The sequence below is a fragment of the Rhizoctonia solani genome, chromosome 2, assembly GCF_016906535.1.
Source record: "Rhizoctonia solani chromosome 2, complete sequence".
Classification (NCBI taxonomy): domain Eukaryota; kingdom Fungi; phylum Basidiomycota; class Agaricomycetes; order Cantharellales; family Ceratobasidiaceae; genus Rhizoctonia; species Rhizoctonia solani.
Genome location: NC_057371.1, coordinates 2,797,083 through 2,818,274, shown reverse-complemented (window position 1 = coordinate 2,818,274; position 21,192 = coordinate 2,797,083). Strand labels below are relative to the sequence as shown.

General features: G+C 52.8%; 4 protein-coding genes across 4 annotated transcripts; 3 read left to right on the top strand and 1 right to left on the bottom strand.

Annotated features, from left to right (window-relative positions):
* Positions 1 to 422: 422 nt before the first annotated feature.
* On the top strand, positions 423 to 3,647 carry RhiXN_05477 (uncharacterized protein; the record flags this gene model as incomplete). Its single annotated transcript, XM_043325293.1, has 5 exons — positions 423 to 668; positions 718 to 850; positions 897 to 1,425; positions 1,478 to 3,470; positions 3,525 to 3,647. 5 exons carry the CDS (start codon positions 423 to 425, stop codon positions 3,645 to 3,647), a joined length of 3,024 nt encoding a protein of 1,007 aa, XP_043177712.1.
* Positions 3,648 to 5,266: 1,619 nt separating this feature from the next.
* RhiXN_05476 (AAA family ATPase) lies at positions 5,267 to 8,539 on the bottom strand (the record flags this gene model as incomplete). The annotated part of the gene is made up of 9 exons (XM_043325292.1): positions 5,267 to 5,712; positions 5,768 to 5,953; positions 6,003 to 6,411; positions 6,472 to 6,504; positions 6,555 to 6,769; positions 6,830 to 7,018; positions 7,073 to 8,098; positions 8,167 to 8,275; positions 8,327 to 8,539. The coding sequence occupies 9 exons, from the start codon at positions 8,537 to 8,539 to the stop codon at positions 5,267 to 5,269; spliced, it is 2,826 nt and encodes a 941-aa protein (XP_043177711.1).
* Positions 8,540 to 10,083: 1,544 nt separating this feature from the next.
* RhiXN_05475 (aromatic di-alanine and TPR containing protein) lies at positions 10,084 to 15,976 on the top strand (the record flags this gene model as incomplete). The annotated part of the gene is made up of 5 exons (XM_043325291.1): positions 10,084 to 10,178; positions 10,242 to 10,257; positions 10,312 to 10,398; positions 10,453 to 15,132; positions 15,191 to 15,976. The coding sequence occupies 5 exons, from the start codon at positions 10,084 to 10,086 to the stop codon at positions 15,974 to 15,976; spliced, it is 5,664 nt and encodes a 1,887-aa protein (XP_043177710.1).
* A 1,528-nt stretch (positions 15,977 to 17,504) lies between these two features.
* RhiXN_05474 (uncharacterized protein) lies at positions 17,505 to 20,747 on the top strand (the record flags this gene model as incomplete). The annotated part of the gene is made up of 5 exons (XM_043325290.1): positions 17,505 to 17,559; positions 17,636 to 17,766; positions 17,816 to 17,948; positions 17,995 to 20,570; positions 20,625 to 20,747. The coding sequence occupies 5 exons, from the start codon at positions 17,505 to 17,507 to the stop codon at positions 20,745 to 20,747; spliced, it is 3,018 nt and encodes a 1,005-aa protein (XP_043177709.1).
* Positions 20,748 to 21,192: the final 445 nt, after the last annotated feature.

Genomic DNA, 21,192 nt, shown 5'->3' with positions numbered 1-21,192 from the left:
GAAATGCTGGGTATATGCGGGACTGGAAACAAACAAGCTCCCGAATGGTACAACGAGAGTCTAATATCACACTAACAGACTATAATTGGGTGAGCATGATCCCTTGTCGAGGCCCGATTGGAGACGAGACGGTTGCCATGTCATCGAGTTGAAATAAGCTCGCAAGACGCAAAGTGATCGACGACAAAGGCTAACCGAGATTGTCAAGTGCGGACTACGATTTGCAAGCAGGTTGGAGGCCTTGGGGCGCACACACAGGCAAGACGCACCAGAAGACAAGGACAGGCTGGCTAGAAGCCAGGGGGAGTGCCAGCACAGCCGAAGGGATCCGGGCACCGGAAGGAGGGTATCCGAGATATCCGAAGGGAAAACAAATACATCCGAGAGCGAGGGCCCTGTTCCGGTGTTTGTTGTCTGTGGGGATGCACGGATTGTTGAGCCGACTGTCGAGCCACTCCCATCGTGAGCGGACGAAAGAGTCACTTGACGCTGATTCGTATCGGCCGCCTGCGAGCATGACGCCCGGACCGCTTCCTGTTGTCCGAAACGAGCCTGGGGCCGATGTGGAGGAGGACTGCATCATCTGTGGCGAGAGTCTTTCCTTCTCCTTTCGACTTCCTGGCGAAAAGCCTCATATTGTTCCCGAGTGTGGACATGCCTTGCACGAGGTGCATCCTCTTGTTCTCATTTGCTGTGTATTCTGCTTACATTTCCCAGGCTTGCTTTACCGCAGTCTATGGCCAGGTGAACCAGTCACGGATGGGAGCACTGCCGCGCAAGAATCTGGGAGTATGTGGGGTGTGTCGAAAGCCTATTCGAGTTGGAGATGGAGACGGAGCCAAGTCGAACAGTTAGTCGGATTAATTTCTTTTTTTCTCGGCGCTGATGGGAAATAGAATTGGCGGCGCTGACCGGAATGGGCGATAAAAATGCGACCTCGATGTTTCCTGGCCGAGAGCAGACATCCGGACCTTTGCGTTATACACCAACACCTCGATCTGCACCCACCCCTGCCCCCCATGACCCCACCGACGATGACCCCCTGGAACCCCCCACCAATGCTAGTGTCCGCTCAGGTGGCAGCGCCAGCTCGGATTACGTCGTCGCTCCCTCTATATCCGTCCGCTCAGAGTTCCCATCGATTACCCGCACCCATGAACCCACACAGAGTATCACATGCCTCATTACCGTCGAGCTGCCCAGTCGCCGAGGGAGTGCCCCCGTACCAGGTCCGGTCATCACAGCCCCGCAGCGATACGCCACTCCTCCGCCCACCGATGACGCACCTGGTCCATACAGCTACAACGCCACTCCCCCTTCCAACACCCCGTTCGCCCGAGTAGCCGAGGACCTGCAAAACAGACTAGTGGACTGGAAGGGCCACCCAATGGACGCACTCGGCCCATTACAAATGTTCGACATTCTGTCCGTGCGCCGAGATTCGCTTGTGAGGGAGTTCTACGTATATCTGTTCAAGGAAGCTATCATATGCGTGCTGGAAGAAGAAGAAAACCCTCGGCCGGCTATTGCAAACCGGCTCTGGCGCTGGGTCATTTGATGGCTCTTCGCTTGCGAGCGGGGCAACCTCTCCTGGTCCGTTTGGTTCCAAGTCGGTTCTGCGCCTCAAGGGCCGGATATACATTCGTCATATCAAACGGCTATTGGACACTTCGGTCGCGGGCGAGCTCAGTCTGACAATTGATATGGAGGACGAGCGACTGGAGTCATTTATCCTCATATTCCGCGATCACTCGTCCCTCGAGAACTGGCGCGCGACCATCCAAGGCCTTGTCAATGCCCAACGAGCGGCAAACAACATCCAGATACAAGATCTCGTCGAATTTGGTGGGGCGGCTCAGGCTGGAGGAAAAGGGACGAGGGCGAGGAGTGCAGCGACAACGGCGTCGAGCATTGGTGCGGATTCGCTACTCCATTCCGGACAACGGTCCACGCTCAGTTCCACTGCCTCTTCCGCAGGCGGCGGGTACCCATCGTACTCCAAGTCTCCGGAACCGTATGTGCATGTTGCCCCCCATGTCAGTACCGGGCCGTCCAATGCTTTGCCGCCTCTGCCCCATGGACCGATGGATGTCATCGCCGTGGTCTCCCTCCCTCCCCCTTCCGCCAACCCGTCGACCGCACAGCTCAAACATAGGGTGATTCGCAATGCCCTCGATTTCCTTGTCGCTTCGCTCGGTCCGAGGGACCGATTCGCGCTGGTCACCTTCCAAGTCGGCAAGTCCGGACGGGTACGCAAGACCCCGTTCCTGTCGATCGGCCGCCCTGGCTCGGTCACCCGTCTATCGGGATTCATCGAATCGATGGCGAACCCCCCGCCAGACAACTCGGACGAGTTCTCGGTCACGTCCGCCAAGGACGAGATAGTCGACGTCGTGACTGCAGTCAACCACGGGCTGGACACGGTCCTGCAGCGAAAACAAAAGAACTCGATCAGCGGGATGGTGCTCGTATGCGATGCGTCGGACACGTCTCGCAAGCCGCAGATGGACTTGCTCATGGCTCGAACGGAAGCTGCGTCGCTCCCGATCCATTCGTTTGGGTACGGCAAGAGCCACGACCCCGGTCCGTTATGGCTGATATCGAACGCGACGGGCGGGAGCTATACGTTTGTGCGCGACTGGTACGAGCTGCAGGACTGCTTGGCCGGGTGCGTGGGCGGGATGATGTCGATCGGGGTCATGAACTTGCGGATGCACGCCAAGGTGCTCGACCACTCGAGGTTCAGGATCAAAAAAGTCGCAGGGGTTGGCGGCGCGGTGGTCGCTAGCTCGGGACTGGACGTAGACGTGACTCTACCGGCGCTCCGGTTCGGCGAACGGCGCGAGCTCATTGTGGAGCTCGAGCTGGACAACCGTGCACCCTTGGGCGGGTCGTCACACCATCGGGAAGAGTCGATGTCGGCGACGGACGCGTTTGTGCAGCGCATGGGACTCGGGATCGACGGGCTCTCGCTTTCGGATGCGGCGCTTGGGGAAGGGATGATGGATGCGATGATCGACGAGGCTCCGGTGTTCGAGGTAGACGGCGGGTTTTTTGATCCTAGCACAGGAAAGACCGTGACGCGACTGGGCCATCCTGTGCTGCTCACGTTGGCAATTAACCCGCCAAACGAGCGGACTCTGCAGCAACCGTGGTCGGACGCATCGATTGTACGAAGACGGGCGGAGTTGCTGTCGCACCAGATGATCATGCGCGCGATTGTGTTTGTAGGACGACGAGACTTTAACCATGCCATTCAGCTACTCGTCGGCACCCGGACGGCCCTCACGAATATTCTGAACACGTCGCTCCCCCCTCCGACATCCCGAACGACCAGAAAGGAGCTGGTGACGTTGGCAGCGGTGAGGGTGATACAGAGTGCGATGGCGGATGTGAGCGTTCTTATCGATGCGCTGGAGGAGAACCCTGAGGGGTTCGGGCGGGAATGGCGACCGTTTGGTGCGCAGCAGGTGAGCCCAGAGTATCATTGCGCCAGAGAAATCGTAACTAATGGATGATCGCAGGCGATGGTGTTCCGAGACCAGCTGAGCTGGACAGGACGAACGACGACTGAAAAGATATTCTGGTGTGCGGATCATTCGATCGAGTTGTTTGGGCGGAGCTCCGATTGGGCTGCGTCCTCGTAGTAGTATTAGACGCCTCACTCTCGTTTTTCTTTTTTTCTTTTTTTCTTTTTCTTATTGACTATTGACTCTATTCCTGTGCTGTTGTTTCTATCGACTAGGCCTCTGATAATTCTGCTTTTGTTTTTCTACGTGTGTTTTTGTGTCTAGGCATGCTCCTCTCGTCTCGATCCCGTTTTCTCTCATTTTTCTGCTCCGCTTGACTGACTTGATTGGAAGTTGTAATATTTTTGGTGAATTAATCCGCTTTTTCGCCCTGTGATTGTCGATTGTGTGGTGATCCACGGTTGTTTTCATGATCATAATGACGATGAACATGTGTATTCGTATTGCATCCTGATGACCGACCTTGTGGGGGATTGTCTTCCTGCGAGTTTTTTTTTCGTGATCGGCCTGTGCGGAGTGAAATGAAATAGACCGGGTCGGCAATGGGTGACCGGACTCGGCAAAGAATTGACCGGTGCCGGTGATTGACCAAGTCCAACAACCGCTGCGCCGCGCAATCCAATATAAAGGTTCGAGTACTCGGGCGGCATATGCAAGTACTGTAGATGGACCGAATGACTATGCTCCATTGCAAAGTCCTGATAGATACAAATGAACTAGACTCATATGTACTCACCGGACACAAGTTTGCGAGAGAGCTTATGTGGTTTCTTTGTTTATGATGTACGATTGTTCTAGCTGATAGATCCATCGTAGACTATCGGTTTCACAAATTCCTACTCCTATGCCCTTTATCCCAAAATTCTTTTGTCTAGATGCCAGCATGTGTCAAGTCGATTGCAAAGCATACGTGCACTTGTTGACATGAGGTGTTTTTTGCTGGCATATTTGTAGTGTATATGATGCGGTGGTATATGTGATTGCGCATATATCTATAGATTAACGGCACAATCGTATTTTCACTGTATCGCTAGTACATCGGCCGAGGATTTCGCCGGGTAAGGTGATGCAGTTTCTGAATAATCTGTTAAGTCAAGTTCAGCACGACTGATTGCTTACCACGGGGTCATCACTCCGTAGCTGAAAGTCTGGTGAGTTTGGACGGGAGTTTGTATCGGTTGAGCGATGCTTCTTGGCACTCAATCCGGATATAGAGCACATTCACGCTGATCGCGAGCTCAGTCTGCAGCTAGTAATATATGTTGACGTTGCCCGTAAGCCATATAATGCGCAAAAAAAATCTATGACTGCGATCATTAAAGACCCTTCCTGATGGCCGAGTGACATAAGGTAATGATTGGTGGGATTCATGTGGGCAATCAGCAGCGCAAGTGAAATAACTACTGCATGACTCCAGTAACGAGCCAAAAACCGCGACGTGCGTCTGAGAAAATCAACCTTACCGGTTGACCTGTCGACATCGTGTTTGATCCAATCCACTGTTTGTCAAACAAAAAATCTGCCAGATATAGTAATCGTTTCTCATCCGTTGAGTTCTCTTGGAAATAAAAGGCATCTACTATGGCAACACTTGGATAACTTGTCGACCCGTCAGAAATATCATCATTCACAAGGTATACACTACAATAAACGAGGCACAACCACAAACAAACAACATTCTTCTCCAAGGTAACCAGCCGTTAGGCTTGAATAAACGCTGGCGGCTGCCCTTCTCACTACTTGGCATCCAAGTCTATACCCAATGAGCGTAGGTACGTGCCTCGTGGCGGTGGGACATAGTTCACATCTACCACATGTCCTGTTGATCCATTCATCCCATGCACCCTCATCTCTGACCCGTATGATCCTGACCCATATGCTCCTGACCCGTACGTTCCGGGCCCGTCCATTACACTCGTGCCCATACCGTGAGTGTTTATTCCCGTCCCATTTATCCATGTCTGCCCCGGTCCCGAAAGAGCCGGCCCGGGCACAGCGACTCCGTTGGTTCTGCTCGACCGACTGCCGGATCCAAACTGCTCGTTCCAGCGCCGAAGTTCGGTCAGAGATGACTGCATCTCGGAGGTCGATGCGCGGACCTGGCCCAGTGCATGTGCAAGGTGACGCTTGGAAATCGTGCGTGTCTGGGGAACATCCGCCAATCGCGATTCTGCGTCATTTGCTATAAGTAATAATCAGCGGGTGCAAACGATATCATGCTGGGTATAAGAACCTACCGGTTGCAGCGGTGGATGCGATTGGTGCATCAACTTCCTCGATCCCCGACTCCGATGTAGCCGGACTCAAGTTGCCAAGTGCCGAAACAGCTGAACCAGGCTTCTTGCCTTTCTTGTCTTTCTCATCTATCCACGAGATCTTTGCTAGTTCTTTGGCAGACTCGAATGCAGCCATGACGCATAAATCTGTTCCAACCATGAGATGCTATTCTTACATCGAGAGATGTGCACTCACGCTTCAGGTCTGATCCGCTAAAGTGGGGCGTCTGGCTCGCCAGTTCGGCCAAGTTGACATCCGATCCTAGGTTCTCGTTCAGTAGCAGAATCTTCAGTATAGCCTGGCGAGCATTCGTATCAGGGAGATCGACGAGGATGCGACAGGGTAGCCGGCGAATGATTGCGTCATCCAAATCGAACGGACGGTTAGTCGCCCCGATCACAATCACATCCGAAGACAGCATCCCATCCATCTCTTGGGTGAACTGCGTCAGCATGTCTGTACGCCAGCGCGACGAGTTGTCATTCCTCGCTGACATCCGAGCGCCAAACAATGCATCGACCTCATCGATAAAGATGACGCATGGCTTCAGTCGACGTGCGAGCTTGAATAGAGCTTGGACTTTCTTCTCTTCCTCTCCTACGCACTAATCACATTCCACATATTAATTAGCGAAGGCTACCATACCAGGGAAAGCGGTACTGACCCTCTCCAAGATATCGGAAGGCTTGACGGATAGCTGGCAGATTGATGAGATCATGTAACTACGTATGTGCATGGGGAACTCACCATCCGAGCACCCGAATCCTTCGCAATCGCCTTTGCCAGTAGTGTTTTCCCAGTCCCTGGTGGGCCAAACAGCAACGCGCCGGACATGTTATACTGTTTCAGGATGCCAGTCTGGAATGCCTCTGGGCAGACCAGCTGCAAGGACACCACCGTGCGGATTGTTTCTATCGTCGAGTCGGGAAGATGAACGGCGTCAAATCCAGACTGAAGATCATCTATATCAACCCAACGAGATGAGATGACTGTATAGTGCATTCGCCATGATTGTTGCGTACCTGGGCGAATCAGACAGTCGAGCATCTGTCGCTCATACGAGTCCATTCCTTCATTCTTGACCCTTTCGACGACCGGATCCGTGGTATCCTTCTTGTCCTTCGACCTGTTGCTCGTTGGAATATAGTCGCCGCTATTACTTGAGCTATCACTACTACTACTAGAGCTTTCACCGTCATCCTCATTGGAGTCTAGGTTCTCAGATAATCAGTAAAGACCCCACTTCGGTATGTTGACCCACTCACCATCAGAAGATTTGTTCTCCATCAGCACCGAGCTTTCCATCCACTGGGCACGCTCCCTATCTCGCTCCTCTTGGCGCTTCCATGCGTCACAGTATGCCTCCCAGGATATCGTAGGGTGTGCCGACGAGCTGGAATTAGAGGGCAAGGATAGAGCAAAGCTGAGTGCCCGGTCAGCTACCTGTTGGATGACATCACATTCGATCAATTGTTCTTTGAACCGACTCTCCACGACATCAGTCAAACTTTCCAGCTCGCCTCCAGAAGCGAGAAGCGCCATCCGGACTTGCAGCTCGTTCAGTTTCAGGCGCCGTTTCTCTCGAGAAAAGCGCTCCTGCTCGAGGTTTCTCTTCTTCGGGACCACGATACATGCTGGTATACACTTCGAACGGGATGACCGACCGCGACCTTTTTCAGCCGATACCCCGACCTTGGTAAGATGATCATGGATATGACTTGACAGCGTGTTGCTATTCCACATCTCATGCTGCCGACGTAGTCGTTCCTCGCGTGCCTTATCTGCGTCCTCTCCTTCCCCCCAAGATCCTGGCGTTTCGCTCTCCGGTTTAGTCTCGGGCTTCGAACGGCGCGACGTCAGGAGCGACATAAGATCAGGCGATGAGTCTCGCCTGGTGAGCGTTCGAGGATCAGATTTTTGGAATAGGCCATCCTTGACGAGGAGCGGAGAAGCGCCAAGAATGACCGTGATAGATGTCTTGCCTAGTTCAGTACTTCCAGTGTCCCCATCCACCTGATCCTGACTGTCCTTGACGATTCGTTTATAGCATTCTGGAGCAAACGTCGCTAGAAACCCAAAGTCTCGAACATATACGATACGCCGATGCTTCTCTGATGTGTCGCCGACTGTCGGGTCACCGCTAGGCTCCCGGATAGCCATGTCGACCAGGTCGCAGATTCTGTTGGATGTGATAGGTTCGTGCATTTTGAAGTACCCGGTGTCGTTGGCGCTCTCTGGCTTTGACTTCGAGTCCGAGTTGCTTTCTTTGTCCTGGCTAGACTTTGATGCATCTAAATGAATCACAAACCCAGAAACAAACCCGTGAATAGGTCAACCCATGCCTTGCGGAGTTACTCACCCTCCCAGAAGCTTCTCGGTTGCTCATTGATCAGTTGTGCCAAGTCTATAGTTGTCACTGTCGCTCCAGACCTCTGCGCCAACTCGTGTACGGTGGCATCGATGACATACTGCACATCCCGGACGTCAGCTTAGCAGAACCAAGGATATCTGAGACTCACCTCTCCTCCCTCGAGCGGACAGTAGAGCACTAGCGCTAGTCCATTTGTGCCTTGCGATCCGGACACGCGATGCTGGCCAACGAACGAGTTGAAGATCAGCGATAGTCGGGTATGCGCATCGGCGATTAGCGACTCAGACGGGAGGCCCGGCCGATCGGCGTGTAGTGCTGGATTTGCTTCCACAGACATCTGATACTGCTGTGATGTGGACATGATGCTCAATTGGACCATATTTTCAGCTGTATTGGTACCTTGCTTACCAGCTGTAGCTTGCGTGATTAGCGTCGAGTGTGTTAGAAGTGTCTGTAGGGTCGAGTAGGGCGTTTCTTTGTACGTGGTTGGGGAAGGTATAAGTGCAATGGGTTGCTGAGCTACGATGTTGGCCCGAGTGCTCCTTTATACAAGTTAGCAACACTCAATCCATCTTCTCCCTGTCGCTCAGCGCTTACACCTCTATATCTCCATTGCCCATCTTTCGTGTAAATAGGTACAAGGCTCTCAGAGCTCTCCTCGTGTTCTTCCATAGGCCTGGTTAAAAACCCCCAAGACGAGGCTGCGGTGCTTCGATCGTATCGCCCAATCGCCAGGCGCTAGATGTTGCCTGTGTCAAGGACATAATTGGGCCGATACGATCTTCAAAATTACGTGTTTTCTGGCCGAAGACGAAATGACGCCGGGCGGTGAGAAGGACGGAGGAGCCGGTGGAATAGGGTTGGCATTGCGCAATGATCCACGCAGCACTCTTCAGCCTAACCGTAATCACAGATCAACTACTTCATATCACTAAAGCACTTAAGCTATCGTACCATTCTACTGTGTCCTTGCGCTGGTGGCGAGCCTACGGTCAACAAACAGATTGGCCATGCTAGTGTCGTGGTCAGAATCGAGAGAAGGACAACCCGCGGTCCACTAAGCGCCCCTTCGTTGGTGTTCGCATAAACCCATCGAATTCCGTCAATCCATACCATTGGAGTAAACTTACGACTAGACATCCGTGCGCTACTTTCACTTCTATCTGAGACTGACTACCTGATGAGTATATATAGTATTAGCCTCTGAATATTCCGTGCGGCCTCAGTGTAGACGCTTCAGTCTCATTATTTTACAGTAGCCTATTGGCGGCTGATTCATGACATGCCAAAATCAGGGGAGCATACATATTGCCAACTTGAATGTAAATTGATAGTCGGGCCAAGCGTACACCTGTTTCCAAGCAATCAGGTTGCAAGATATATGTTATAAAGGTGGTACATAATGAGACAGGCTGGCGCATAAAGTACACAACGATTGAAAATCGCATCTAAAACTGGGATAATCCGCCATGATCCATTAGCCTTAAACCTTTTTGAAATACCTCTTCGCACATGTGGAGTCAGTAGCAGAATGCTTCTAAGAAGCTCTAACGCCGAACTAGCGCTGACCGCATAGGTACAGTCTATCACCCGGAAAATTGTGGCCGCAGTCAATGCACTGCCTTCTAATTTGTACAGAGACAAAGCAAGCCGCCAGGGGGAAGAGCACTCATCACGCTCACTGACGTCTCCAATAGAAAATCCCTTGGGCATATCGATATACCCTGTTAGGCAAGCCTTGCTGAACCAAGGTTCCTCTACACCGCCTTGTCTCGTAAGGAAGCCAGGAGCGTCTAACTCTCCTTCAACCAGCAAAGTCGTCGCTTGGTGGATAACGAAGTACCATATGTATAAAGGATGGAATGAAGGATAGCCAGTTTGTTCAAGCCCGCATTGACCATCACTATGCAAGACGCAAACAATAATCAAACGAGCTCACTCCCCTTGGCGCCGAGTATAAACCAAGACGACAAATCAGCCGCTGAGCTGGCATCCAACCTGTGAGTGCGTTATCGGCCACCTGAGCTGCATATACTGAGTAGTTTTCATGTGTGGCCCTATAGGTTCAAAGGAATGAATGTAGGACATCATACCCGCCAGCAATGACATGTCTGACTGCTAATTGTTTACAAGCCCGAGGATCCTGGACCGCCTGTCTTGTCGTTAGACTTTGTGAACTGCTGGAACTTCCCAGAAGCGGGTCTAGGATCAACGAGCATGGTAAGTAGCATGGAAATACCTTGTGCAGATCATTGTATTCGATTCCCGATTCAGGCTTCGCTGGAGACCTCAGAAAATCAAACAAATACCCCCACTTCTGTGAACAAGAACGAACAATCGGGGGATGGCCCGCAGACAGAAGACTCAGCATGCGAAGATGACCAAGTAATCGAACTATTTAAGTTTTTATTAGCTTCTGGACCACACGATGCCTTGCAAGTCCAAGACACTACTCCTGGCATTCAGGGATTTCTACGAGTGATACAACAGCATCTCTATGCCGTCCAAGCTAGTGAGGCTAAGGTCTTGACAAGTAATATGGCTACCACGCTCTCAAAGCTTACAAACTGCGACGAAGATGACCGTTTTGCCGCAGCCTTCAAACTTACTTTTCGTCGACAGCTACTCATATGGATGGCACAACAGCAAAGTCGCAAATACGATAACCGTGGGGACATAAATGACCTCAACCAAGCGATTGCTCTCTACGAGCAGTGCATAGCCGGACCTTCCGCCCATAGCTCTGCTGAATCTGATATACTAAGTAATCTTGGCGTCTGTCTTACTGAGCGATTCGAGCGTCTGGGTAACCTGGAAGACATCGACAACGCAGTCGATTGTTTATCGCACTTGGCTCGCATGACTTCCGATAGCGATGAGAACCTTACAGGCAGATTAGCCAACCTCGGGGCGGCATACAATAATCGATTCAAGCGCTTAGGGAGCCTCGAAGATAACGAACAAGCAATACAATGCCTTAGGCATGCAGTGTCTACAGCACAGAAGAACGATAAAGGGCTGCCTGACTGTCTCAACAACCTTGGAAACGCGTACCTGACACTGTATAGAACAACGGGCAGAATGAATGCCATTGACGAAGCACTCTCAGTCTTGGAGCAGGCGGTTATCTGTACCCCAGTTGGGCATGCTGATTTGGCCTCTCGCTTGAACAACCTCGGAAATGTGTATCTGACCCGATTCGAGCGGTTGGGCTACATGAGCGATCTGCATAAGGCGATCGAGCTACAGTCTCATGGAGTCAAACTGACACGCATCACGCACAAGGATCTACCCGGTCAGCTCAATAACCTCGGAAATGCCCATATGTCCCGATTCGAGCACTTGGGTGGACTCGAGGATGTAGAGCATGCAATCGAGTGCTTGACACAGGCAGTCGTACAAACGCCCCCGCGCCATCCAGACATGCCCGGTCAGCTCAATAACCTCGGAAACGCCCATATGTCCCGATTCAAGCACTTGGGTGGACTCGAAGATGTAGAGCATGCAATCGAGTGCTTGACCCAGGCAGTCGTACAAACGCCCCCGCGCCATCCAGACATGCCCAGTTGGCTCAATAACCTCGGAAGCGCCCATATGTCCCGATTCAAGCACTTGGGTGGACTCGAGGATGTAGAGCATGCAATCGAGTGCTTGACCCAGGCAGTCGTACAAACGCCTCCGCGCCATCCAGACATGCCCAGTTGGCTCAGTAACCTCGGAAGCGCCCATATGTCCCGATTCGAGCACTTGGGTGGACTCGAAGATGTAGAGCATGCAATCGAGTGCTTGACACAGGCAGTCGTACAAACGCCCCCGCGCCATCCAGACATGCCCGGTCAGCTCAATAACCTCGGAAACGCCCATATGTCCCGATTCGAGCACTTGGGTGGACTCGAGGATGTAGAGCATGCAATCGAGTGCTTGACACAGGCAGTCGTACAAACGCCTCCGCGCCATCCAAACATGCCCAGTCGGCTCAGTAACCTCGGAAACGCCCATATGTCCCGATTCAAGCACTTGGGTGGACTCGAGGATGTAGAGCATGCAATCGAGTGCTTGACACAGGCAGTCGTACAAACGCCCCCGCGCCATCCAGACATGCCCGGTCAGCTCAATAACCTCGGAAACGCCCATATGTCCCGATTCAAGCACTTGGGTGGACTCGAGGATGTAGAGCATGCAATCGAGTGCTTGACACAGGCAGTCGTACAAACGCCCCCGCGCCATCCAGACATGCCCGGTCAGCTCAATAACCTCGGAAACGCCCATATGTCCCGATTCGAGCACTTGGGTAGACTCGAAGATGTAGAGCATGCAATCGAGTGCTTGACCCAGGCAGTCGTACAAACGCCCCCGCGCCATCCAGACATGCCCAGTTGGCTCAGTAACCTCGGAAGCGCCCATATGTCCCGATTCAAGCACTTGGGTGGACTCGAGGATGTAGAGCATGCAATCGAGTGCTTGACACAGGCAGTCGTACAAACGCCCCCGCGCCATCCAGACATGCCCAGTCGGCTCAATAACCTCGGAAACGCCCATATGTCCCGATTCAAGCACTTGGGTGGACTCGAGGATGTAGAGCATGCAATCGAGTGCTTGACACAGGCAGTCGTACAAACGCCTCCGCGCCATCCAAACATGCCCAGTCGGCTCAGTAACCTCGGAAACGCCCATATGTCCCGATTCGAGCACTTGGGTGGACTCGAAGATGTAGAGCATGCAATCGAGTGCTTGACACAGGCAGTCGTACAAACGCCCCCGCGCCATCCAGACATGCCCGGTCAGCTCAATAACCTCGGAAACGCCCATATGTCCCGATTCGAGCACTTGGGTGGACTCGAGGATGTAGAGCATGCAATCGAGTGCTTGACACAGGCAGTCGTACAAACGCCTCCGCGCCATCCAAACATGCCCAGTCGGCTCAGTAACCTCGGAAACGCCCATATGTCCCGATTCAAGCACTTGGGTGGACTCGAGGATGTAGAGCATGCAGTCGAGTGCTTGACACAGGCAGTCGTACAAACGCCTCCGCGCCATCCAAACATGCCCAGTCGGCTCAGTAACCTCGGAAGCGCCCATATGTCCCGATTCGAGCACTTGGGTAGACTCGAAGATGTAGAGCATGCAATCGAGTGCTTGACACAGGCAGTCGTACAAACGCCTCCGCGCCATCCAGACATGCCCGGTCAGCTCAATAACCTCGGAAACGCCCATATGTCCCGATTCGAGCACTTGGGTGGACTCGAGGATGTAGAGCATGCAATCGAGTGCTTGACACAGGCAGTCGTACAAACGACCCCGCGCCATCCAAACATGCCCAGTCGGCTCAATAACCTCGGAAACGCATATATCAGTCGCTTTGAACATCTTGGAGATATACAGGACGCTGACCGGGCAATTGAACATCTCGCCTCGGCCACTCAGTTGCAGACCGGTCATCCAAATCAATGTGGTACACTTGCAAACCTTGGTAACGCATACTCACACAGGTTTCGACGGTTACGGCATATAGAAGACCTGAACCAAGCCATAAAATGTAAAGCTCAAGCAGTAGAACTGGCCCCTAGCAATCATGCTAGTCTTCCATCGCTTCTCTCTAGTCTCGGAGCGTCGTTACAACAACGCTTTGATCGGACAGGCTGCACTCAGGATCTAGATAACGCCATCATTCGTCATCATGAAGCAGTCGGTCTGGCTTCGGAGAGCCATGTCCGCTATGCTGCTTATCTCAACAACCTGGGTAACGCATATCTCAGTCGGTTTGAAGCCCATCATCAGCAGGAGGACATAAAGAATGCAGTAGATCACTTCAAGAAGGCAGCGCTATGCACTCAGAAAGATCATGTTGACCTTCCGGGTCTTCTGGCAAATCTATCAAATGCTCTCAGTCAGGAGTTCGAGGCGTTTGAGGACTCAACGGTGCTGGAGCAAGCAATCGAGGCTCAGACTCAAGCTGTATCCTTGGTTCCTGTGGGGCATGTAGACTACCCACGCTTTCATTCGCAGCTAGCTCATCTCCACATTACCCGAATGAAACACTCCTCAGATCCACTCGACATAGCTACGGCTGCTGCTCACTTTCAAGCTGCCGCCAAGTCTAAAGTAGGACATCCTTGTGATAGATTTGTAGCTGCCCGTATGGCGGCGTTAATGAACTCTAAGCTGTCACTGCCCGACACGATTGATGCATTCCAACTGGCCATCGATATGATACCCCAGCTCATCTGGGTAGGCGCCACAGTTGACGACAGATATAGGGACTTACCACTTCTTGGCGACCTCACTCAGAGGGCTGCTGTTGCGGCAATCGACGCGGGAAATCACAGTCTAGCACTTGAATGGCTTGAGCAGGGACGATCTATCGTATGGGGACAGACTCTTCAGCTCCAGACACCACTTGGCGAGCTCTCTTCTAGGCACCCGAATCTAGCGCAAGAGCTCGAGCAAACAGCTGCTGAGCTGAGCCGGGCTAGCTCGGACCCAGTACCGCCTGTTCTAGACGAACCTACGACCGGAAATCTCCAATCACATCAACAAGATCTCCGAGGGCATCATATACGCAGCACTGCCGCCAAATACGAATCTCTGCTGTCCGAGGCCAGGAGCATCCCTGGATTCGAGCGTTTTATGCTGCCTAAGAAGGCATCTGAGCTACTAAAGGCCGCAAGCCATCACCCTGTCGTAGCCGTCAACCTCCACGAGTCCCGTTGCGATGCATTAGCTCTCATTTCTGGAAGCTCGAACATACAGCATATACCACTACCCAATATGACATACGAGAAAGCAGAGATCGCACGGGTAAGGATCCGATACTCACTCAATGGGCGCGGCTTGGAAGAGCGATATAGTATGCGCGGTGCGAAGCCCTTAGGCAAGCAGGACTATTTCCCTAAAGTGCTTGCTACACTCTGGACCGACCTTGTACAGCCGGTTTTACAGGCGTTGGGCTATATGGTAAGCGTTTGGACTCTAACTGTCACAGTTCGCCCACTCATGACCCATGACGTACCAGCCACGTCGTTCAGAAGAACTCCCGCATCTTACTTGGTGTATAACAGGTCTGCTCTCATTCCTTCCAATACATGCGGCCGGACACTATGACCGCCCGATGGAGAAGCTCTCAGACTATGCTATCACGTCCTACACCCCTACCCTCGCCGCATTACTACCGAGCAGCCGCACTTGCTCGACATCCTCGCCCAGCCTGCTTACCGTGTGTCAAGCGGCTACACCCAACATGAGTCCCTTGCCTGGAACAACCACCGAACTAGCTAAGATCAAGGAGCGTATCCCTTCAGGAATCAGCTGCAAGCAAATGGACAGCGAGAGCGCCAAGGTTTCGAGCGTACTCGATGCGATGAAGAGTTACTCATGCGTTCACCTAGCATGCCATGCACATCAGAACTTAACTCACCCAACCGAGAGCGGGTTTTATCTTCATGACGGCACTCTCACCCTTCGTGACATCATGCAACAATCGTTCAAACACAAGCATCTCGCGTTTCTCTCTGCGTGCCAGACTGCCAAAGGAGACGACGGGCTTCCTGACGAAGCAGTACATCTAGCCTCGGGGATGCTGATGGCCGGTTATCCGAGCGTAATCGCTACGATGTGGTCGATAGCTGACGTCCATGCTCCGACGATCGCTGATGAGGTATATGCTCGGCTGATGAAAGAAGGGAGTATTGGGCCAGGTGATACGGCTAGGGCGCTTCACTATGCGGTAGCAAAGCTGCGAGAGCAACTGAGGCCCAAGGACTTTGTGCTCTGGATGCCGTACATTCATATCGGAATCTAGGCAAGTTGACGGATTGAGAGACCTATAACCATCATCATTTACTGTACAGTTCTAGCGGTTGGCTGCAGGAATTGATTTACGCAAAACGCTAACGTTTATGTTTTTCCTGCTTGTTTGTTTTTGTCTTGAGGATGATCTCATCTGGTATCAAAAAATCTGCATACGACGACTTACTTAGCCCCCCGCCTTTGTGGCTCTCTTGCCCCATGTGCATATGAAACTGTATTTTTGTACGCATTTGTGACACGAAATTGTATATGTGTAATTCTCTCTTCTCCTTTCCGAAATCTAAGGCCGTTAAGCTGTGCACTACACAACATGCAAGGTATCTCGGGCCACATGTATCGAGAAGCTGGAGTAAATTGACACCTAAGGAAAATCAACCAGAATAGAAGAGAGAGAGCGAAAGAGCAAAAGAGCAAAAGGAACACGACTTACTTCAGTGCTATTATAGCTCTATGCGAGGCAGAGGCCTCTCGGCGGCCAGTTCCAGTACGCACTATCTATGGAGTGTACCACTTCGGATATCCTAGCAAAAACGATAATAAGTTATATATGTGAGCGAATTGGAAGCCGCGTGTGTATACCTAAGGCCCATACTCAGTTCTTCCGAATATAATCTCTTGGCTGTGTGCTCGTGAACTGCCAGAAACCATCATTGGGTGAGGAGAATATCCCCATCTACGCTAGCTCTATACCCCTTGAGGTTGGATTATGACCTTGTCGTGTCGAGTATTAGAGGCTGCATGAGACGCACGGCGGTAAGGAATCAGGTCGGGTCAAAACGAAGGAAGATTGGTAAAAATATGATAATAGAGCAGAACGAGGCTCGGTGCGACACTTGGATCATCTATTTGCGAGGGCTGAGCGACATACCCAAGATTTAGCCATGAGAATTTGTTGTTTTGGTTCATCGTTCAGCAGGTCGACGGAAGTGAATTTAGGTCTGGCGTTATCTGAGTTGGGTGAGCATATAGCAGAGGGATAAATTCATAGCATATCGCACTCGAGAGTTCTTTGTCGGTATCCTTCTGATTCTGCATGGGAAGTCGTCAACTCCTTTGGAACGCAAGTCGACCCAGCCAAGATTCGGCGCTTACTGCATCCGTGGTTGTCAGCTTGGTGACCCCGCTTCCTACTTATCCTTTGCCTACACTGGAGATCACTCTAAAGTATCCAACGCGTATGCTATGCGTATCCGCCGGCGGATGCGACCAGATTGAGAATGGCTGCCGCTGAGCGACAGGGTCCGTGCGCCCGACGTCCGATCATTGTTTGTGACGGGGCTTATCTCATAGTCCAAGACTTGATCCCGACCACCACCGATATCACTCGAATCACACTGTTAAATACAATGGAATACACTGATGGAACATACGCTCTTGCAAAGGATAAAGCAAGAAAAGGTGTATATTAGGACTCAATGGTACGCGATGGTATCAAACACTCATAGCTAACATATCACACAGACCAAACGGGAGATTCGATCTGTACTCCGGCCGGACAGGGAACCTTGCTACTGTGAAGAATGCCGAAGCGAGAAGATGTTCCCACCAAGGATCCGGCGGCAACACCGCGCCATTGTACGGTCTTGTGACTCCCGAGCCTCCAGGCCCCAGGTCCCAGGCGCATAGATCTGGTGACACGGAACAGGACCAGCAAAATTACCGGGTGCTGGGGCCGATGTGGAGGAGGACTGCGTCATCTGTGGCGAGAGCCTTTCCTTCTCCTTTCGACTTCCTGGCGAAAAGCCTCATATTGTTCCCGAGTGCGGACATGCCTTGCACGAGGTTCACTCTCTTATTCTCCATCGCTGTGTGTTCTGCTTACATTTCCCAGGCATGCTTTACCGCAGTCTATGGCCAGGTGAACCAGTCACGGATGGGAGCACTGCCGCGCAAGAATCTGGGAGTGTGTGGGGTGTGTCGCAAGCCTATCCGGGTTGGAGACGGAGACGGAGCCAAGTCGAACAGTTAGTCGGATTAATTTCTTTTTTTCTCGGCGCTGATGGGAAATAGAATTGGCCGCGCTGACCGGAATGGGCGATAAAAATGCGACCTCGATGTTTCCTGGCCGAGAGCAGACATCCGGACCTTTGCGCTACACACCAACACCTCGAGCTGCACCCACCCCTGCCCCCCATGACCCCACCGACGACGACCCCCTGGAACCCCCCACCAATGCTAGTGTCCGCTCAGGTGGCAGCGCCAGCTCGGATTACGTCGTTGCTCCCTCTATATCCGTCCGCTCAGAGTTCCCATCGATTACCCGCACCCATGAACCCACACAGAGCATCACATGCCTCATTACCGTCGAGCTGCCCAGTCGCCGAGGAAGTGCTCCCGTACCAGGTCCGGTCATCACAGCCCCGCAGCGATATGCCACTCCTCCGCCCACCGATGACGCACCTGGTCCATACAGCTACAACGCCACTCCCCCTTCCAACACCCCGTTCGCCCGAGTAGCCGAAGACTTGCAAAACAGACTAGTGGACTGGAAGGGCCACCCGATGGACGCACTCGGCCCATTACAAATGTTCGACATTCTGTCTGTGCGGCGAGATTCGCTTGTGAGGGAGTTCTACGTATATCTGTTCAAGGAAGCTATCATATGCGTGCTGGAAGAGAAGAAGAAAACCCTCGGCCGGCTATTGCAAACCGGCTCTGGCGCTGGGTCATTTGATGGCTCTTCGCTTGCGAGCGGGGCAACCTCTCCTGGTCCGTTTGGTTCCAAGTCGGTTCTGCGCCTCAAGGGCCGGATATACATTCGTCATATCAAACGGCTATTAGACACTTCGGTCGCGGGCGAGCTCAGTCTGACAATTGATATGGAGGACGAGCGACTGGAGTCATTTATCCTCATATTCCGCGATCACTCGTCCCTCGAGAACTGGCGCGCGACCATCCAAGGCCTTGTCAATGCCCAACGAGCGGCAAACAACATCCAGATACAAGATCTCGTCGAATTTGGTGGGGCGGCTCAGGCTGGAGGAAAAGGGACGAGGGCGAGGAGTGCAGCGACGACGGCGTCGAGCATTGGTGCGGATTCACTACTCCATTCCGGACAACGGTCCACGCTCAGTTCCACTGCCTCTTCCGCAGGCGGCGGGTACCCATCGTACTCCAAGTCTCCGGAACCGTATGTGCATGTTGCCCCTCATGTTAGTACCGGGCCATCAAATGCTTTGCCGCCTCTACCCCATGGACCAATGGACGTTATTGCCGTGGTCTCCCTCCCTCCCCCTTCAGCCAACCCGTCAACCGCACAGCTCAAACATAGGGTGATTCGCAATGCGCTCGATTTCCTTGTCGCTTCGCTCGGTCCGAGGGACCGATTCGCGCTGGTCACCTTCCAAGTCGGCAAGTCCGGACGAGTACGCAAGACCCCGTTCCTGTCGATCGGCCGCCCTGGCTCGGTCACCCGTCTATCGGGATTCATCGAATCGATGGCGAACCCCCCGCCAGACAACTCGGACGAGTTCTCAGTCACGTCCGCCAAGGACGAGATAGTCGACGTCGTGACTGCGGTCAACCACGGGCTGGACACGGTCCTGCAGCGAAAACAAAAGAACCCGATCAGCGGGATGGTGCTCGTATGCGATGCGTCGGACACGTCTCGCAAGCCGCAGATGGACTTGCTTATGGCTCGAACGGAAGCTGCGTCGCTTCCGATCCATTCGTTTGGGTACGGCAAGAGCCACGACCCCGGTCCGTTATGGCTGATATCGAACGCGACGGGCGGGAGCTATACGTTTGTGCGCGACTGGTACGAGCTGCAGGACTGCTTGGCCGGGTGCGTGGGCGGGATGATGTCGATCGGGGTCATGAACTTGCGGATGCATGCCAAGGTGCTCGACCACTCGAGGTTCAGGATCAAAAAAGTCGCAGGGGTCGGCGGCGCGGTGGTCGCTAGCTCGGGACTGGACGTGGACGTGACTCTGCCAGCGCTCCGGTTCGGCGAACGGCGCGAGCTCATTGTGGAGCTCGAGCTGGACAATCGTGCACCCCTGGGCGGGTCGTCGCATCATCGGGAAGAGTCGATGTCGGCGACGGACGCGTTTGTGCAGCGCATGGGACTCGGGATCGACGGGCTCTCGCTTTCGGATGCGGCGCTTGGGGAAGGGATGATGGATGCGATGATCGACGAGGCTCCGGTGTTCGAGGTGGACGGCGGGTTCTTTGATCCTAGCACCGGGAAGACCGTGACGCGACTGGGCCATCCTGTGCTCCTCACGTTGGCGATTAACCCACCAAACGAGCGGACTCTGCAGCAACCGTGGTCGGACGCATCGATTGTACGAAGGCGGGCGGAGTTGCTGTCGCACCAGATGATCATGCGCGCGATTGTGTTTGTAGGACGACGAGACTTTAACCATGCCATTCAGCTACTTGTCGGCACCCGGACGGCCCTCACGAACATCCTGAACACGTCGCTCCCTCCTCCGACATCCCGAACGACGAGAAAGGAGCTGGTGACGCTGGCGGCGGTGAGGGTGATACAGAGTGCGATGGCGGATGTGAGTGTCCTTATCGATGCGCTGGAAGAGAACCCTGAGGGGTTCGGGCGGGAATGGCGACCGTTTGGTGCGCAGCAGGTGAGACTAGAGTATCATTGCGATAGAGAAATCGTAACTAATGGATGATCGCAGGCGATGGTGTTCCGAGACCAGCTGAGCTGGACAGGACGAACGACGACTGAAAAGATATTCTGGTGTGCGGATCATTCGATCGAGTTGTTTGGACGGAGCTCCGATTGGGCTGCGTCCTCGTAGTAGTACTAGATGCCTCACTCTCGTTTCTTTTTTTTTTTTTTCTTTTTCTTATTGACTATTGACTCTATTCCTGTGCTGTTGTTTCTATCGACTAGGCCTCTGATAATTCTGCTTTTGTTTTTCTACGTGTGTTTTTGTGTCTAGGCATGCTCCTCTCGTCTCGTCTCGATCCCGTTTTCTCTCATTTTTCTGCTCCGCTTGACTGACTTGATTGGAAGTTGTAATATTTTTGGTGAATTAATCCGCTTTTTTCGCCCTGTGATTGTCGATTGTGTGGTGATCCACGGTTGTTTTCCATGATCAGAATGACGATGAACATGTGTATTCGTATCACATCCTGATGACCGACCTTGTGGGGAGTTTCTTCCTGCGAGTTTTTTTTTGCGATCGGCCTGTGCGGAGTGAAATGAAATAGACCGGGTTGGAAATGGATGATCGGACTCGG